This window comes from Onychostruthus taczanowskii, unplaced genomic scaffold, assembly GCF_017590055.1.
Source record: "Onychostruthus taczanowskii isolate IOZ18803 unplaced genomic scaffold, ASM1759005v1 scaffold53, whole genome shotgun sequence".
Classification (NCBI taxonomy): Eukaryota; Metazoa; Chordata; class Aves; order Passeriformes; family Passeridae; genus Onychostruthus; species Onychostruthus taczanowskii.
Genome location: NW_024502902.1, coordinates 1,297,836 through 1,315,053, shown reverse-complemented (window position 1 = coordinate 1,315,053; position 17,218 = coordinate 1,297,836). Strand labels below are relative to the sequence as shown.

The 17,218-nt window shown below is 49.0% G+C and overlaps 1 protein-coding gene across 2 annotated transcripts; it reads right to left on the bottom strand.

Annotated features, from left to right (window-relative positions):
* Positions 1-6,407: 6,407 nt before the first annotated feature.
* On the bottom strand, positions 6,408-15,374 carry CENPM (centromere protein M). Of its 2 annotated transcripts, XR_005953546.1 has the most exons (7): positions 15,237-15,374; positions 14,981-15,060; positions 12,286-12,384; positions 11,177-11,256; positions 10,054-10,145; positions 8,451-9,303; positions 6,408-6,532 (listed from the first exon to the last, which is right to left on the bottom strand). XR_005953546.1 is itself a non-coding variant. In XM_041416756.1 (6 exons), exons 1-6 carry the CDS (start codon positions 15,291-15,293, stop codon positions 9,178-9,180), a joined length of 534 nt encoding a protein of 177 aa, XP_041272690.1. In that variant the 5' UTR covers positions 15,294-15,374; the 3' UTR covers positions 7,365-9,177. The 2 variants fall into 2 exon arrangements, 1 of the variants encoding a protein (XP_041272690.1); XM_041416756.1 differs by lacking the exon at positions 6,408-6,532 and having other exon boundaries at positions 7,365-9,303.
* Positions 15,375-17,218: the final 1,844 nt, after the last annotated feature.

The window sequence follows — 17,218 nt, the reverse complement described above, 5'->3', positions numbered from 1 at the left end:
CACTTGCAAAACCGCCTGTAGCAGAAAATATCCCCCGAAAGTTCACCTTGTGCTCGTGCACACCGGAAACCCAAAGGCTTGTCAGTCAGAGAAGCTGCGAGGTGTTTACTGAGCAGAGCCAGTTACCTCAGGACAAACCTCTGACGGGATGCACCCAGCGCCTCGGGAACATCTTGGCACAGCCTGACACCTGCCCCGCACTCAGATGGTCCAGCAGAATGCCTTGGCTGGAGCCAACCCCAAAGCCCACTGAGCATCTCATCCCAGCACCCCTTCCCAACACTCCTTTTCTGGCTGGTGGGAAACATCCCTTCCCAAAAAGTACCACTATGGCTATTAGGAGCAGATTTCTTACAGCTCCAGCATAAACCTTCTCCTCAGGATCCACTGGGATCCTTCCTAAAGCCAGGTAGGCTTAGGAACAAAATCTGAGAAGATTTTAGGAATAATATGGGAAACCAAAGGTTTCAAGAGATTCACAGTCACTCTAAATCCCAGAGTCCTCTGTAGGTGCTCTGCTTCCTATCAAGGGGGTTTGTGACACTGTTCATCCACCCGCATGGGGTGTTTGGTGTGGGGCAGTGCCCCACTCTGTTGAATGGAATTTGTCTCCCGGCTCCTTGTTTATATGTCCCCGGAGCTCTGCTTGTCTGCAAGGCTGAAGAAAAAAGGGCAGGTGTCCTTGCCTCCCTCTGCAAAGGGACCTTGATAATGCTGAAGACCAAATTAGGCTTCTCAGGGGGCTGTGTGTTGAAGAGTCCTCTGGGGTTACAGAAGGATGGGTCAACTCTTCCTGAGCTCAGACTCCCTCTGCCCATTCCCCCTCCCTGATCCACAGGGCCAAGAGGGACACAGCAACACAGAGGACATGGGAAAAACCTCCCTCTTGTGATCCTGCCCTGGAGGGGCTGAGCCCTTGATCTCCCCTGGTGGGGAGGAGGGAGGGGTGTTTCCAGCCGCTGTACTGGCTTCTTTTGCTGCTCTGCAGAGTGTGGGGGGGACTTAGCGAGGTTTGGGTCGCTGACACTGCCCTGGCTCTTGCAAGCTCCCCCCACATCATGAGCAACAGAGCGTTAGCTGAGCCTGGCTCTTCTGCCTGAATGTGAACAAACAGTACTCAGACTCCCTGCCCACTCTGCCTTGCAGCAGGGATGCTGCCCCCACCCCCATCCTGAGAAGTGGCATCTTGTTCTGTCTCCCTTGGGCAACTGGGAAGGGGGGACAAGTGCCCCCCCAGTTTTGCCTGTGGCTGTTCATAGGGAGTGCTCACGTGCTGTGACAGGGCCAGGCAGCGCCTCCAGCACCAAAACAGAAAGCAGTGGCTGAGGGTGATGTGCTGCCACAGGAAAAACCTCAGAACAGGTGGGTTCAGCCAGGTCAGGCATCCTTTATGCCGCAGCAGAAACCTCCCCAGTACTCACAGTGGGAAGCCCCACCACTGCTCTTTCAAGGCGTGAAGCTCCAGCAGATGACTCCAGAGCCAAAAAATCAAAGCCACACTTGCCCCAGTACCTCTACAATAACTTCTGGCTTCCCACAGACCTTTAGGTCCAGCCTGGTGTAAAAAGTCCAGAGTGATTTTACTGGCAAAGGCTTGAGTGCAGAGTAATGCTATGAATTTCCATGAGTGTATGAAGGATACAATGTTGTAAGATAACTGACAGGTGGATTTGGCCTGTGCACCTCCTCTCCTGGCTGGCATCTGGGCACAATGCCTTGGCCATCCTGCCAAACTCCAGAGAAGAAATCTGGAGTGCAACACGCAGAGTAGGGAAGGAGATAAAGGGGAGGAGGAGAAGCTGCTGCAGCTGCAGGGCTGAGGAGGTGGAGAGTGACTGCCAGCAGCCCTGTGTCATATTCATCCCCCCTGAGGATGAACTCCAAGGAACCTGTGGGCAATGTCCATTGATTCCCTTTTGAGGGGAGAGCCCTCCTCACAGCTCGCAGGCACTCCCTCTGTAGCAGCCACACGAGCTTCTGAGCCTTTGGGGCTTCAAAGGCTCTAGCTGGAGGAAGGATGAGTTGCTTTGGCACAGGCTGTCACAAGAAGGGAGATGCTGTGGGGAGCGAATGGTTCTGCCAAGGCAGGCGGATATAATCCCCCCTCCCAAGATCCCCTCCACACTTCCTGTCACAGTGTAAACACCTGTACGGGAGCTGTTGCCCTTTGCACAGTCCCCAGGGAAGGCTGCCTGTCCATCCCCCTGGAAGATCTCCTGGCCAGCCCTGCAGAGGGCTAGACCACCAGAGGATGCAGGCAGGCTTCCGAGGGGCTGTGCAGAAACACAGAATTTCCCATCACCCAGCCTAAAAATGCACATTAGAGGCTGAGGGCAGGAACAGCTTTATACCCCCTAATAATCTTGTCTCTAAGCTAGATAACTAGGACTGCAAATCCCTGGTGATAATCACAGCCACCATGCCTGCAAGCTCTCCCCCAGACCATTCATCTGGCTTGATGATGCTTTAAAGAGACATCTAATGAGGATAATCTGATTCAAATCCCCTCCTGCTTCTGGGCAGCAGAGCAATTCAGGCCCCCTCAAACTCCTTCTTCCTCCATGACTGTCTTTATTTCCCCTTCTTATATGAATCACTGTGGGGTTTCCTTTGCTTTTTGCATTACTATTTTAAATCTTTGATATGACCACTGCAATCAAGATTCAGTCCCTTTAGAACCTAATTAACATGAAAACAGACTCAGTTTTACTCATAGCCTTATAATGGGATGCTGGCCGCTCTCACTTCGGGTGCAGGGAACATTGCAGCCTGCTTAAAAAATTCCCTCTTTACCTGATTCAATCAGAACCACTTACAGGAGATACACAGACACATTTCAAGCTTGGCAAGAGAGTCAAGCTTTGGGAAGTGGGGAAGATCTCAATCACAGTCAGCTTCCAGCGCAGAGCAGATGGTGAACATTCCGACTATATAATTTATAGGACACCATCACTATGTATTAGTCCCATACAGTGGCTGAGCTCAGCCAAACCACAGCTCATGCACACTCAGGGGGACTCTCACAGGTGATGCTCCACATGCAACCTGGGTAAGACCCAGGTTTTGAAGAAAGCACACGCTTCATGTTTCATCTCTTTTATAACACAGAGCAGAAGATGCAGTGCAGCAGCCCTTGTCCCAGAGGGTCTTCCTCTTCCCCCTAGACTGGGCAAACGCTTCCCAGCCTGCAAACTTGTGTTTGAGCTAGGTCTGTATTATACAACATCTGCGTGCAAGCAACTCCCCTTCCCTTCCCTGCGAGCAGCTCCCGCAGCAGCACGATGGATGCCAGGGCAGCCAAGGCCAGCTGTAGGGGTTTGTTTGCACTTCTTCAGGGCTGCCAAGCCATGCTGGCACAGCCTGGCATGCAGCATGCTGGGGGTCACGATGCCCAAGAGGGACGTGCATCACCACCACAGCTCAATGTCAGCAGTGCCTAAGCCTGCCTTTCACCCAGACAGATACACAGTGGGCACAGTGCAGGACCTGTAGGTCAGGAGGGAGAATTGCTCAGGGTGGCCAAGTTGGGTTGTAATGAAGAAGTAAAAAGGCAAACTCAAGAAATGAAAACACTCCCTCCAGAGCAAGATGAGGGCAGCTCCAGCCTTGTCTCTAAGGTTGCAGAGTTTTCAATCCCCTGCATGGCTAAAAAATGTCCTGGAGATAAGTGTGCAAGACTGAGCCTTTAGAGGTGCCTGGTGTGCAGGCACAGAGTGACACTGTGCTATCCCAGGGTTTCCCCAGCTCCAATGCCTTTGATCCCCTGCTATTCAGTGTAACAGCATGAGGCACTGAGTCACCCCTCAGTCCCACAGGGGAATGAGGGTTAATTAGTTGATTCTGACACCTGTCTTTAAAGAGAGATCACCACCACACGAGCCACAGGTTGTTACTGAGCTGAGGCAAATGCAGCCCTGGCTTCATGTCTGTGATCTCTGGAAGAGCAAGAAAAAGAAACAGCAGTGGGGGAAAAAAATTGAATATTCACACTGGGGCTGGCAATGCCAACGCTGCTGTCAAAACTAGGAGAGTGGCCAGCACAGAGGTTCAGGAGAGCTTTGGGCGGACCAGTGCAGACAACAATAGTGCCTCAAGGACTGCCAGCCCTCAACAAACACCCAAGGAGCTCCAACAGTCCGAGCACAGGGCAGGAGCAAGGCAGTCACAGCATGGCACTGTCACCTTGTCACTGCATGGTGGGCACATAGCAGGACCAGAAAATGGGAAAAGCCTCCTTATCTTGTTTAATGCTGGCTGGGCTTTTTAGTTTTTTCCAGCATGCCCTGGCACAGCTTGTCGTAGAGCCAAGAGGGCGTTGGGATCCAGAGGCTAGAGCAGACCCTGAACACCGGAGCCGTGTTTCCCAAGGGGAGGTGCTCTCTCTCGTTGTTTTTGTCCTTGCCCCAGCTCGGTGCTCCTTCCCGTGACACACAGAGCTGTCGCAGCAGCCCGCAGCTGCACCTGGGCTGGCTGCCTGGCCGCATGTAAAACACGGGCTCTTTCACACGCCGCTGCCTGCCCCCGGCACAGGCGGGGCACACGGCACCGTGCCTTTCCTGGCTGCTCTCAAAATGCCCCAGCACACCGTCAGCTCCAGGGGAACGAGGGATGCGACACGGCAGCACGTGGCAGCTCTCGCAGAAGGCGCCTGTGGCAAAGGAAACGTGGCCCAGCACGGGCTGGGAGCCCGTGCTGCTCAGCTGCCAAGGAGCTGAGCAAGTCACATCACTCCAGAGTCCCCCGTGCCCGACCTCTCTTGCACACCGGTTCTTCACAGCCAAGACAGCCCCTCCTGCACAGAGCTGACCCGAGGGGATGCCTTCCTGCCTAGTATTGCCGTGCTGTATTAATATTTAACAGCGAGGAACAGATCCAGAGACTTTGATTTCCCCGCTGGCCAATTCAAGGATAATTGAACTGTGCAGGGAATTTCAGCATTTCAGAGGGTGGTTTCGTTCCAGTTCACACCAAAACCTAACCATGCCGCAATGCCTTGTGAGAAGGATTGCAGCCAGTTTCAGGCAGCCTCCCTGCAGCGGAGTCAGGCATGTGAGCAGCCCAAAACCAGCTGATCTCAGGAGGTGCCCGGCCAGCAGACCCCACCAAACCCTCCCCCACAGAACTTAGGTAAAAGTCAAGCTCCGCTAAAGAGAAATAAAATGGTTTTTTTTCTCTCAATTCCAGATATTTGTGACTCCAAAGTAATGTCAATTTGCCCTCATTACACACCCCCAGTGGAGGCAGGTTGTGCTGTAGAAGCAGAGCAAGCGAGGCACAGTGAATTTTCACTCCTGTGCCCAGGGTGATGCAAGAAATCAGCCACAGAAGTGAAACGAATCCAGTGGTTTTGGCTCCTGCCTCTGGGCTGTACCAGCTCTTGCCTTCTCTTGCATATAAATCACTTTTCCCCACCAGTGAAGGACAGCTGGCCACTGAATGGAAAGTGGCAGTGGTTAAGCAGCCCACAGCAACACTGCACACCGGCTTAGGGTGGGGAGTGGAGAACACTCAGAGTGCAGAGGAGACTGCCAGGGGATCTGGGCCAGCTGAATGGAAACAGAGCACCTGGAAGCCAGCCAGTGCTCCTGCACAATCAAGACGAGTTAAAAACCCCACAGGAGGAAGCCTCTTCCTTGCTTTTGGCAGCAGAGCAGAGCTGACCTCTGCCACAGCTCTGCCAGTCAGCTCCAGGCAGCAGAGCAGGAGTCCCTTCTTGTCCAGCACTGCTGTGGACAGTGCTCATGATGAGAGCAAACCAGGAGCTCTTGCAGCTTGACCACAGCTGCTAAGCACCACTGCTGACCTGAGCCAGCCACTCCCTTCAAACTACCGGTCTTGGCAAGCAAAGACATCCAGTTTTAACCAGTCCCCAAAGCAAATAGGAGAGGTGGCCTTGAATTTAAAACTCTACTGCCAGTTTCAAGGTTTGGAAGGGACAGATATATCCCCAGAGTTGGATTTATCTCTGATCTTTATTCCAGGAACAGAGATCTTTTCCTACTGGTGCCATTTCAGTTCGCAGATTTTCTCTCCCATTGGTACAGATATTTCATGTTTTATCATGCTTAAAAGTTGGTCTGATTTATCTGCTGGTGCAACAGAGTCAGTGAGAAAACCTGGCACAGCACAGAGCTGTAATCCCACCAGGTAATGCCAAGCAAGCCGATTTGTGCCGAAATCTCTCACAGATCGCCTCTGTGTTTGACTAGCAGGCTGAGGATGCAAAATATCCTTCAAGGGCCTGGATTGAAAATGAAGTCCTGTGGGTCAACCTGCCATAGCAGAGGAGACCATATTACAATCTCATTTACTTCCATCCCCCCCAAAAAAAGCACTGTGAAACCAAAGCTTACAGCAGTGCAACTGGTATGAGCTCTTATATACTAATTAAACTGCTTTTATTCTAATGTTGCTGACATAACTGACAAACAGAAACATCCACAAACTGAAAGAGTCAAACCAGCAACGCTCACAGGTACTTTCACCACAGAGAGGGGGATTCCTCTTTGAAAATCTCCACAGGGATAGGGAACTGAAGCAAGAGAGAAGAGAAAGAAAGTAACTTCAAAATGTTTCTATTGGTTAAGATTTCAGTCAGCTTGGCAAGCTCTTTCACGAGGTTTGAACACAACAGAGCCTGAGTCACCAGCCTTAATTCAGCTTCAGGTCTTCCGTGCCTCTGATCCCAATCCAAGTACTACTTTGACAGGACCTTTTTCAAACATTAGCCCTGGCTACTCCATCCAGATGAAAGATATCCTCAGCTGCCTTGTCTCCTCTGGTAGTAAGGGCAGTGTTATGGCCTGTCTAAACTAATAGCTGACAGCTCCTAGAGGTATTTACATAGTTGAAGATGTAGCTTTAGATGTGTCCCAACTACTTTGGGTTGTAAAACATGATGGACCTGAGACACAGTGTCATATTCTTAGATACGCTCTGCTTCCCCTGCCAGTTCTAGTAAATACTTTCTCCTAAGAGTAAGAAAAATATTTGCCCTAAGGTGAAGCAAGATGCTGCTCTTAAGGAACTAGATTTTATTATGTACCAGCTGAGATTCAGCCACCTGTAGGAAGTAAAAACAGCATCTTTCTTCTTTGAAAGTACTAGAAGGAAAGAAATACCACATCTGAAACATAACAGTGGAAAAAAAGCCCTGCTTGAAGGTGCAGGAGTGCACAGTAGCAGATGTGGGTTACTCCAAAGCATTCTGGGTGGACCAAAAAAAGTTTTATTTTCACTAGTTAAAAAAGCACAGTGAAATTACTCTTGAGACCAAGGGATTCAACCTGAGTCCATCTGTTATTAGTGTGAACCGGAGAGCAACCTAGGATATGGAAAAGTCTCCTTGCCTTATAGGAGTTGCAGAGGACACAAAAGAGTGGCTCATTTTATGCCACTTCCCTTCCCTTCCTCCCACAGACTGCACCTGCACATCGAGAGCAAATTGAAATCAGCCTATTCTAAGCCATGGTCTCCTTTATTTTGAGGGACTCAAAGCAAGAGCAAGGCTGAGACAGCATAACCAACACAGAAACTTGTTTCTCAGCATGATTTTCCCCTCTCTGGTGGCCAAGTGCTGGTTAGTACCTTCAGGATGGCAAAGCTAGCTGAAAGTAGGGCATGCCCATTAAGCTTCCAATCCTCCTTACACAGCCACGACCAGTTTGCACATGTCTTTCTCCTTTGGGTTTTAGCCAGAGTCCAGCCCTTTTGGGCATCATAACACAGCTGAATGGTTTAGCTCCTTTTGTTTCAGCTGACAAACACCCTAGCCCTCCCCCATCAGCAACAATACAACTGGAGCTGGGATTTGTGTGTCCTCTGAGCAAGGATACAGGCTTTGTGCCTTGCTGAGCTGTCTTTGCAAGGACTGCCAACACTCACAGCTGATTAAGCCTGCAGTGCTGCTTTCTGCTTTTCCTGCTCACAGACAGATGTCAGAAACAAGCTAACCGAAACAGTGCACACAGCTAGAGCTCTGCACCTAGGAACATTAAAGCAGACTATTAGGGATTAAATAAATTAAACCAGAGGGGAGCTTAACACAGTCTCTCTAGGCTTCATTGCTGGGTAAGAAACATCCCAGCCTTTCAAAAAGCACTGTATTCTGGCAGGTGGCTCAACTCAATGAACAGAAAGGGCTGTATTTGAAAAGCTTTTGCCACCACCACATGGTTGAAGCCACGAGTGCAGCAAAACACCTAACTGGGAGTTTGAGCTGCCAGCAAGGACCAGCCTGCCAGGGCAAACTGGGGCAAACGTTTGCAGGTTTTAGAGCCCATGCCACATCGCTAATAAAGAGCATACAACAATTACATATTACTTCTTTTATTAAATTAGAACACTCAAACCTTAATGACTCGCAGTAAGCACAAGGCACAACTTACAGCTGGTCAGAACCTGTTAGTAAAGGGATTATACACAGCATATGCCAAAGCAGCTGAGACAACCTGTTTTCTGTGTGCTGCTGTGGTCCTGGCTGCTGGGTTTCACCTCTGGTCAGCCCCAGAGGCTGCACTACTGGAGCTGTCTTTGGGCTTGACAGGTGGAGTCTTTTTCTTTGAGGATCTAAAAGAAAGCTGAAGTGCTAGATTGATTATCTTCTTTAGTCCCTTCCTTCCCAATTAGGTAGCAGACATGGAAATAGCGAGTCCTTTGCTGGGCAGATGCTCACACAGCTGGATCATTAACTGCCAAGTGCAGTCTATCTAGAAGCTCCAGGCCAGCCTTCCTTCCCCACTCTTCTCTTGGTGGACAGACAAAACCTGGCAGCAAGGTTTCACATTAGACTAAGGTGCTGCATTTCAACTGCAAGAAGGAGCCTGCCGCCTCTTCTCTGGTACGTTGGAGACAGTAGCCTGTTCTTCTAATATTCTCTCAGAAAGACATGTAGCTCCTGGCCACTGGCCAAGTGGAAAAGACTCAAACTTGATCATGAAATGGGATTCAGATGTAATAATGGATCAGAATCCCCAATTCAAACTCCCCTCCCTATCTGTTATCCACTCAATAGGAATCAAACTTTTATTGAGAGGTAAGCAACTAGGAACAGTTCTGGATGAGTGGCCATGACAAGTCACTCAAAAAAAGCTTCCCAATGTGATTCCAACTGCAGCAGCTTGAATGCCTGAAGTGAAAAAAACCTGATGAATGTGTGTGAAGTATCACAATGAGTAGCTAATCATCATCAGACTTCCTCATCAGCGAGACAAAGGACAAGGCAGAAACTCCCGGTATGTGACCGGCACAGATTCCTAACATTCGCACAAGTCGTTGAGCAGTAGCCACTCGAATGCCTTCCAACTGGAAACAAAATGGAGAAATTATTTAATCAGTACAAAAGAAGAAAAGCAACGGTAAGCTTTGATAAAAGAAAGAACCAGAGCAGGCATCAAGTGGCTAGCTACAGAAAATCCCAAACAGGCCCATTTACTTCCCTAATGTTAAGGAAGGTACAGTGATGCCAGCTGGAAGTGCTGAAGGGCTTGCCAAAGGCACAGATTCTACCTGCTGGTAGGGAAACAGTCTCTGAGCATGCAGTGACAAGTACACAGAAAAGTGAAGTGTGCTGCTGCTGAATGAAAAACTCTCCCTCCGACTTTTTAAACCAAACAGGTAATTGGAAAGAGTGGCATATCAGGTGGCAAAATCGTCAGTGAAGCCACAAAGTTTGGCTGACACAAAACATTACATGGGCAAGGGAGTCACATGGCAAATAATAGCTCAGGGGCTCCCAGGAAGAGAAAATGCAGCAAGGAACAAGTGTATCAAGGCTTTGCATATCAGAGATGTTTTTTGTTAGCTTAGGCTTGCCTTCATGAGGTTTTGAAGTAGCACAGGAAGGACCAGATTACTAGAAGACTCATTCCAAGGACAGCCAGACTCCTGTAACTCTACTGTTCTTGTAGACAGAGTCTGATCTCTGACACTTATGAAGGCCAGCAGCCTATGTATTTATTGTTACATGCATTTGTTGCTAATATAATGATGTTTCTAACAATTACAGAGCAGTGGAATTCGGAAATCTCCTGAGATGTCAAATAAGCACCTTACCTCCAGCTCACAGAATAGCACAGGACTGCAGTAGGCTTCTCCTAATTTACAGATAGCATTTGTCTCAATGCTGCAAGCATTCACCCTGCCAACTAAAAAAACCAAACAAACATTTTCCCACATTACAAGCCTCATAATCAGCAATCAGTGAAGAAAAGTTTGAGGAAATTCCACATCCAGAGAACAATCCAGAGTTGAGGAGTGGATTTAGCTAATTTTGAGAGCATAATAGAAGGTAAGGCAACAGTAAGCAGTGCAAACAGAATGGTACAAGTTTTGAAACAGAATTAGCACAGAAGTCTTTCATAATACTAACAGCAGGAACAGCACCACATCACTCTTCATGTAACATTAACATTCTGCATAAGGGATCAGCACACCATCAGCTTTCACTCACTTACCAAAAGTCCTCCTGACTCATATGGTATCAGAGTGGTTTGGTCTCCAAGGAATCCACTTCATCAAGAGAGCCATAACACAAGACAATGCTAAGACTCCTCTACTTCAGAATTAGGCCTCCTGACCCCCAAATTCCAGGGACACAGCACCTATATTCCAAGACTGAGCAGTACAGTCTGGCCCCTCTAGCTCCTCAGAGCTGAAGCAGGGAGGGTACACAGGAAAGCACTGGGAGACAAAGACTAGAGGCACAACATGGACAGACAGTACACAGCAGGGATACTAGTCCTGTATTAAAACTATACTTGATAGTTTTGTAGCTCATCCATTTAGATTCACTTTATTACCACAGTATCATATGCTTCTCACTGCTCATTAAGATTGTCATTAAGGCAGATCTGCAAGAGCAGATAGAACAGACTTCTGGACTGCCACACACACACAAAAAAAAAATCAATTACACAAATCATATTCAGAGATTAGGGACAGAGAAGAGAGGTCTGACTGACAAAAACAAAAAGCTGAGAGCAAGTGAGCATGAGAGAACTGTGTTTTATCTAGGAAAATAATAAAAAAGGCAGAGGAGCTCAGAAATAATTTAAACAAAGTTTCAACAAAGCCACTGGTTTCCTTTAGTTTGTTTCAAGTTAAGTCAGCGCCCTGTTTTAAGAAAACCAAGCAAGAGCTGTGCTACTTGAAGAGGAGGAAGAGGTGCCATACGTACCCCCAGTGACAAGAAAGCACACTTTCCCCAGGAAGAAGCCGGCATCCACATGGGCTAGGGAAGTTTCGACATTCTTCAAGCTGTCAGAAAAGTACAGGCAATCCAGTAGGACAGGGAGGTTAAACCAGTGCAGCATAAGGATAACAGGAATAATTTTCAGAAGCACAATTAGAAAAACAATGATGTTAACATCTGCTGATTTGTGAGCTCGCAAAGTTCTGCTTTATGCTAAAAGCATGACATCAGAGACCTCTGTAATACCCACAGCTGTTTAATAACCCATAACATATCCTTTCTACTCAAGACTCAACAGTTAGAGTTAGTTTGAACAGTGTCCTCCATGATTTACAGACACTAAGCATCTGAATTCATTAATACCCAATGAAACTTCAGCACCACTTCGGCTCTTTCAGGAAGCGCTTGCCCACACATTTCTGCAGCACCATCTGTGCTGTAAGTATGCAGCTGGGCCTGTCATTTTTGGTAAATGAGAGCCCAGGATCATCAGTCACAAGTTAAGTAAGCAATAAAATGCTGACTTCTGTGCCTTAGCAAGTCTTTACTTGTGGCCTGGGGAAACAAGTATCATTTCTACAAAGGCGAGCACATGATAGAAAAGGGATCAATCTCTGCAGACCTTTCTCTTTTGCCTAGAGATATCCATGGTGCTGATCCCACTGACCAGGAATATCAGTGAACTGAGGACACAGCCACTTGCTGGTTATTGGGCAGCACTGCCCAGTGCACATCAGATTTCTGCATATTACAGAACTTCACAGCACACCAGCACCTCCATCTAATTCTACAGACAGCATCTTTCCAAAGCTCGGTTCATATTGTCACAAATCCAGATCCAGAAATAAATTCTGCCTTCTCTGCTATGGCAACTTAGTGCACAACAGGCATGTTTATTGGACAGAGCAGTTCAGTCCTAATCCACTGCTGGAGGCCAGAAAGCCACTGTAAAAATTACTGAATTCTTCCACCACAGCAAGTCTTGGGTTTGAAACCCATTATTCAGCAACTCCAGTACAGTAAAAATGCAGATTTAGCCATTAAACCAAGAAAGAATATTAGTCTCCCCTCTCATCTTTTTGGCCTTCTCTTACCTGTACTTGCTCTTGATGTCAATCATAAACACAACCAGATCTATCCTGGGTCGAAGATGATCCCTCTCAGAAGGTAAGGGGAGGGATGTAGCAAGGTGACTGAAAGATAACAAATTTGCCAGTTTAACCAACTAGCTTGGTAAGACAGTACCCACTTTCCCATAATCACACAACCTCTGCAGTTCACCCTGTAGCAAGTTACCAGGAAGCCTGCTAATTACTAAATACGTGGGCATTGAAGAGGCACTGTGATTGTTTAAGTGGTACTCTCATATCTTAGGCCCACTCACAGTTGCTGACAGGCACAATGGTAATTGCTAGACAAGGCTGGTTATAATGGGACGCTTATTAGAGCATAACAAGACTCACAGAAACATTTTCTCTGTGCAGATCTCTATGGCAAGTCATTTAGTTTAATTGTTACAAAGAGTCCTTTCTAACAAAGCAAACCCCAATTCTTTACTGGAATATTTTGCTGCCAAGTTTCAGTTAAAATGCATCAGTGCTTTTCTGTCACGTTCCAGAGACACTGCTCATATGCTCACACAGCAGAGGCGACCTTTCCAGGTACAGAAGAACCTTAAACCACAAATTTGTCACTAGAACAGCTTTATAGATGAAGTTATAACTCAAGAAGAGCTTCTATTATATCATTACCCTCCCCCTTTTAACCCTTTTGCTATGTCAGAAGCTACTAGGTTAGTTCAGGCATCCTTCTACACCGTACTAGCACTGCTAATTAGAGCTGTTGGAAGAAATACCGGCTGGGGATTTTTGCATCTCTAAAAAAGCCAAACAACCACAAACAGCGAACAACAACAAAAACCAGACAAGCATACCAACCAAAAATTCAACCAAAAAAGGTTTCAGCAGTACATAACTGGATCTTCCACAGGAAAGAACATTATCAGCACTGCATTTTTGGAAGATCACCTTAGTTTAAACTGGGAAAACAAACATCCCAGAAGTTCAGTTAATCTCACAATCCACTTCCTCTCTGAAGCCAAGGAAGAAACACTGATTCTGGACTTCTTGGGGATTATTACTTCTAGCAATTCAATCTCAAGGACTTCACAGTGTTCTCCAGCAGCCACAGACCACGGCACACATTCCCTTCTATTAATCCTATACAGTTTGTAGTTTTGTTTGCTAGTCTCCAAATAAAGGTGTTTTGTTTCTTCTACCTATGGGAGATATGATTTAACAAAACATTCTGAAACTAACACAAGAGATGAGCAAAGTGAGCTTGAAAGACACACTGCTTATTAATTGAAACACAAACCAGCTAATTAATTTAAGGTGAAATTTAGAGAGACTTTGATGAAAGTATCAGATCTCCTTGGGGGGGGGGGGGGGGGGGGGGGAGATAAAAGTGACCCAGAAAAGCACTGCATTGTTTGGAATCCTGTTATATTTAAACCAACAGGACTAGATGATGACAGCAGTCTCCAGACATGCACTGCAGAAGCCTTCCCCCCACCCAGCAATAAGAGACACAAAAACCCAAGCCCTGCAATTCTTCACCCAACAGCTGTACCTGACAGGTAGACCTGTCAGATTAGATACCATATTTGTTTGTAATGTGTACAATCCCAAAGCAACTCAGTGGGGAAAGGAACCCCACTGGCTTTGCTTTATTTGCTAAATATTTGCTTTTAGCAATATTTACACAGGGATGTATCCTGCTCTGCAGCACGAGCACACGATTCTGTGCCTTTGGGCAGTTACCCAGCTGCAGTACCAGCAGCCATCTAGTTATGGCACTCCACAGCTCAGCAGAGGCTGCAGGTTTTGCATAGAAAATGGGGTAATTCATTTACTATTAGTTAGCACAGACATCCAGGATGCCACAATCAGAGCACTACAGTCACTCTAATTAGCCAGCAGAACATTAGCTTGGGTTGCTTTTACTGCATAGCCATGGATTACAGCGGAGAAATAACACAAACACCTTCTGAAGAGCTGACTAAACTCATTTGGTCTTGGCAAAAGAGCTGTCAAGGACATTTTATTGTAAAAAGTTAGTTAATCAAGCTTTTAAGACAGGACATGTCATGTGGCTAAAGCTGGAATTCCAAGTGCATCTTAATAGCTTGAGGAGGAGAAGCACACATGTGCATACAAACCAGAAAACAGCTACAAAGAGCATCCAAAGCAATGGGCATCTTTCAGAAACACCTGTTCTCCTGCAAGTACTTGCAAGCATTATACCTGTCCCATTTTGTCCCAGGATGTTTAATTTCTGTCTCTCGGGTGGGGGAAAAAAATGTTTTGCTCTTACACCTTTCCAGTTTAGTAATCAAACATCTGTGCAACACGTAAAAGGCAAGGGTATGCGCATTGTGAACACGAACGTGGGAAATGCTTCCCCCGTCTCCAAGCACGCCCAAACTGCCCTGAGCACAGAGGGGTTTGCCCGTGCAGATGCGGCCACATCTGGGCACTGCTGCTCTCTAGCGCTCGCAAAAGCGAAGTCTCTCTCCGAACCGTGTGTTCCAGAGCTCCAGCTCCTGCCACGGGCACGGAGCCCGCGCTTTTAACCAATTTCTGTGCATCGCGAATCTGAAGCGTTCCGTGAGCTGGCGTCGCAGCCGCTGGCTGTGCAGCGCCGGCAGCAGGCGGCAGCGGCCCCGCGCGGGCCCGGGCCGCAGGCGGCGCGTCCCGCCCTCCGCCGCTCGCTCGCTCGCTCACTCACATGCTGATGTTGAAGTCCTTGTTCTCCTGCAGGATCGCCTCCGCCAGCTTCTGCTGCAGCGCCTCGTCCGAGCCCACGAGCTGCGGGCAGAGGGAGAGCGCGGCCCGCGCGCATTCGCATACCGGCCCCGGCCAGCCAGGCCCGACCCGGCGGAGGGTACGGGACAGGCGGGCGCCCACAGCGGGGCCGCGCCGGGAAAGGGAAGGAGAAAGGACGGCGGGGCCGGGCCGCGGAGCGGCGCCACCGCCGGACCTACCAGGAGGACGCCGGAGTTGAGCGGCGGGAGCTTGTTGAAGGGCCGCAGCACCGCCATCCCCGCGGGAGACGGCGCCGCCGGCCCGCCGGAATTCAAACGGCAGCCGCGCTCCGCCTCGCGCCGACGTGGAGCGGCGGGGCCGGGGCCTGCGGGGCGGGGCGGGGCATAGGGGCGGGCGCTGTTAGCTGCGGGCGGCAGGGGGCGCTGCGGGGCTGGCGGCCATCGCCTCACGGGCCGTCCCCGCGTGGGAGGGACGCGCAGGGATTGTCGCGTCCAGCTCCTGGCCCTGCACAGGGGTCACAGCACGGGCCCCAGCGGTCACACCATGTGCCTGACAGCGTCGTCCAAATGCTCCTTGAATGCTGTCAGGCTTGGTGCTGTGACCGCTTGGGGCGCCTGTTGCTGTGCCTGACCACTGTCTGGATGAAGAAACTTTTTCTAATATCCAGCCTAAATCTCCCCTGACAGTGCTTGAGGCCATTGCCCTGGGTTTTTGCTGGTTGCCAGAGACCCGTGCTGCCCATGCAGTTCCCTCAGGAGGAGGCTGTGGACTGCAGTGATGCAGGGGTGCAGCGTGGGGCCCCTCTGAGCACTCGGGTGTGACAGACCACCAAGGACAGCCAGGCACCATAAAACCCTGCAAAGCAGCACTGCTCCTGTGCCATCCAGACATCCCAGGGATCAGCTGGGCCTGAGGCACCCACAGATAGTACCGGAGGGATGCTGAGGGGAGGACACTGGCCATGCCTTGGCTGTGCAGGGGGATCATGAACAGCCTTTAGCTTCTGAGAAGCAGAGCCCCTATTTCCAGGGCTGTGCTGCTCCCTGGCCCTTGCCATGAGCTGTTGCCTGTTTGTTTACTCAAGCCTGAACAACAGCAAAGACTTCAGTAAAATTCCACTGCCTCCTTACATTGCAATTTATAATGTGTACTAATACATGGAATCGTAGAATCGTTAGATTGAGAAGACTTCTAAGATCATCAAGTCCAACCATTAACCCAACACTGTCATGTTCAAAACAATCATGTCCCCACATGCCACACCTTTTTAAACACTTCAGGAATGGTAACTCCAACACATACTTGGCCAGCCTGTTCCACTTCCTGACCACCCTTTCAGTGCAGCAGTGTTTCCTAATATCCAGTAGAAACCACTCCTGGAGCAACTTATCCTACTGCTTGTTACCTGGGAACAGACACCAACCCCCACCTGGCTACAGCCTCCCTCCAGGGAGCTGTGGAGAGTGATAAGACTCCTGAGGCTCGTTTTTTCCAAGCTAAACAAACACCAGCTCCCTCAGCTGCTCCTCACAACACTTGTGCTCTGGACACTTCATCAGCTCCTTCTCTGCCCTTCTGTGGACATGCTCCAGCACCCCAATGTCTTTCTTGTAGTGAGGGCCCCAAAACTGAATACAGGATTTGAGCTGTGGCCTCACCAGTACCAAGTATGAGGGAAAAATGTTAACATTGTTAATACACTTTCATAATATAAAGACTGCTTGATAACATAGCTAGGGAAGGGAATTTCCCTAACACTGTGTGGCAGTAGAAACTGGCTTTGCACACTGAATTATCCTGTGTGAGGTTTTGCAGCAACTCCAGCAGGCTCGACCTCCATCCTGCCCCTTCCTGGGTGCCTTCCCCCTCACCCCCAATCTGGTCAGCCTCTCCCCAGCCCAGTGCTCCCCTGCCTGTGATACAGGCAGGAAGGGGCCTGGGCAGAGGCACTGCAGGAACAGAGATAGGCTCAGTTTTCCTCATTCTGAGGTTAGAGCAGGAGGATGACATGCAGTTATGTAAAACCTCAGAGGTCCAGTGTACCTCAGTGGCCTATGGTCCACCTTGCTGCATCTCCTGATCTTTGGCTCAACCCTGAGTTTGGCTCCACCGTGGTGTGGAAGGAGGTCCAGAACCCATTCTGCTGCCTGCTGGTGCTGGCTCTCCCTGCCCTTTGAACCATGGTACCTCCAAAAGGCAG

Excerpts from the sequence above, each read along its gene's own strand:
- CENPM (XM_041416756.1), bottom strand. The coding sequence starts at position 15,293 with ATGGCGGTGCTGCGGCCCTTCAACAAGCTCCCGCCGCTCAACTCCGGC. Across the intron at positions 15,061-15,236 it reads TCAACTCCGGCGTCCTCCTG|CTCGTGGGCTCGGACGAGGC; the intron begins GTAGGTCCGGCG and ends CTCTGCCCGCAG. Across the intron at positions 11,257-12,285 it reads GACATCAAGAGCAAGTACAG|CTTGAAGAATGTCGAAACTT; the intron begins GTAAGAGAAGGC and ends CTTTTCTGACAG.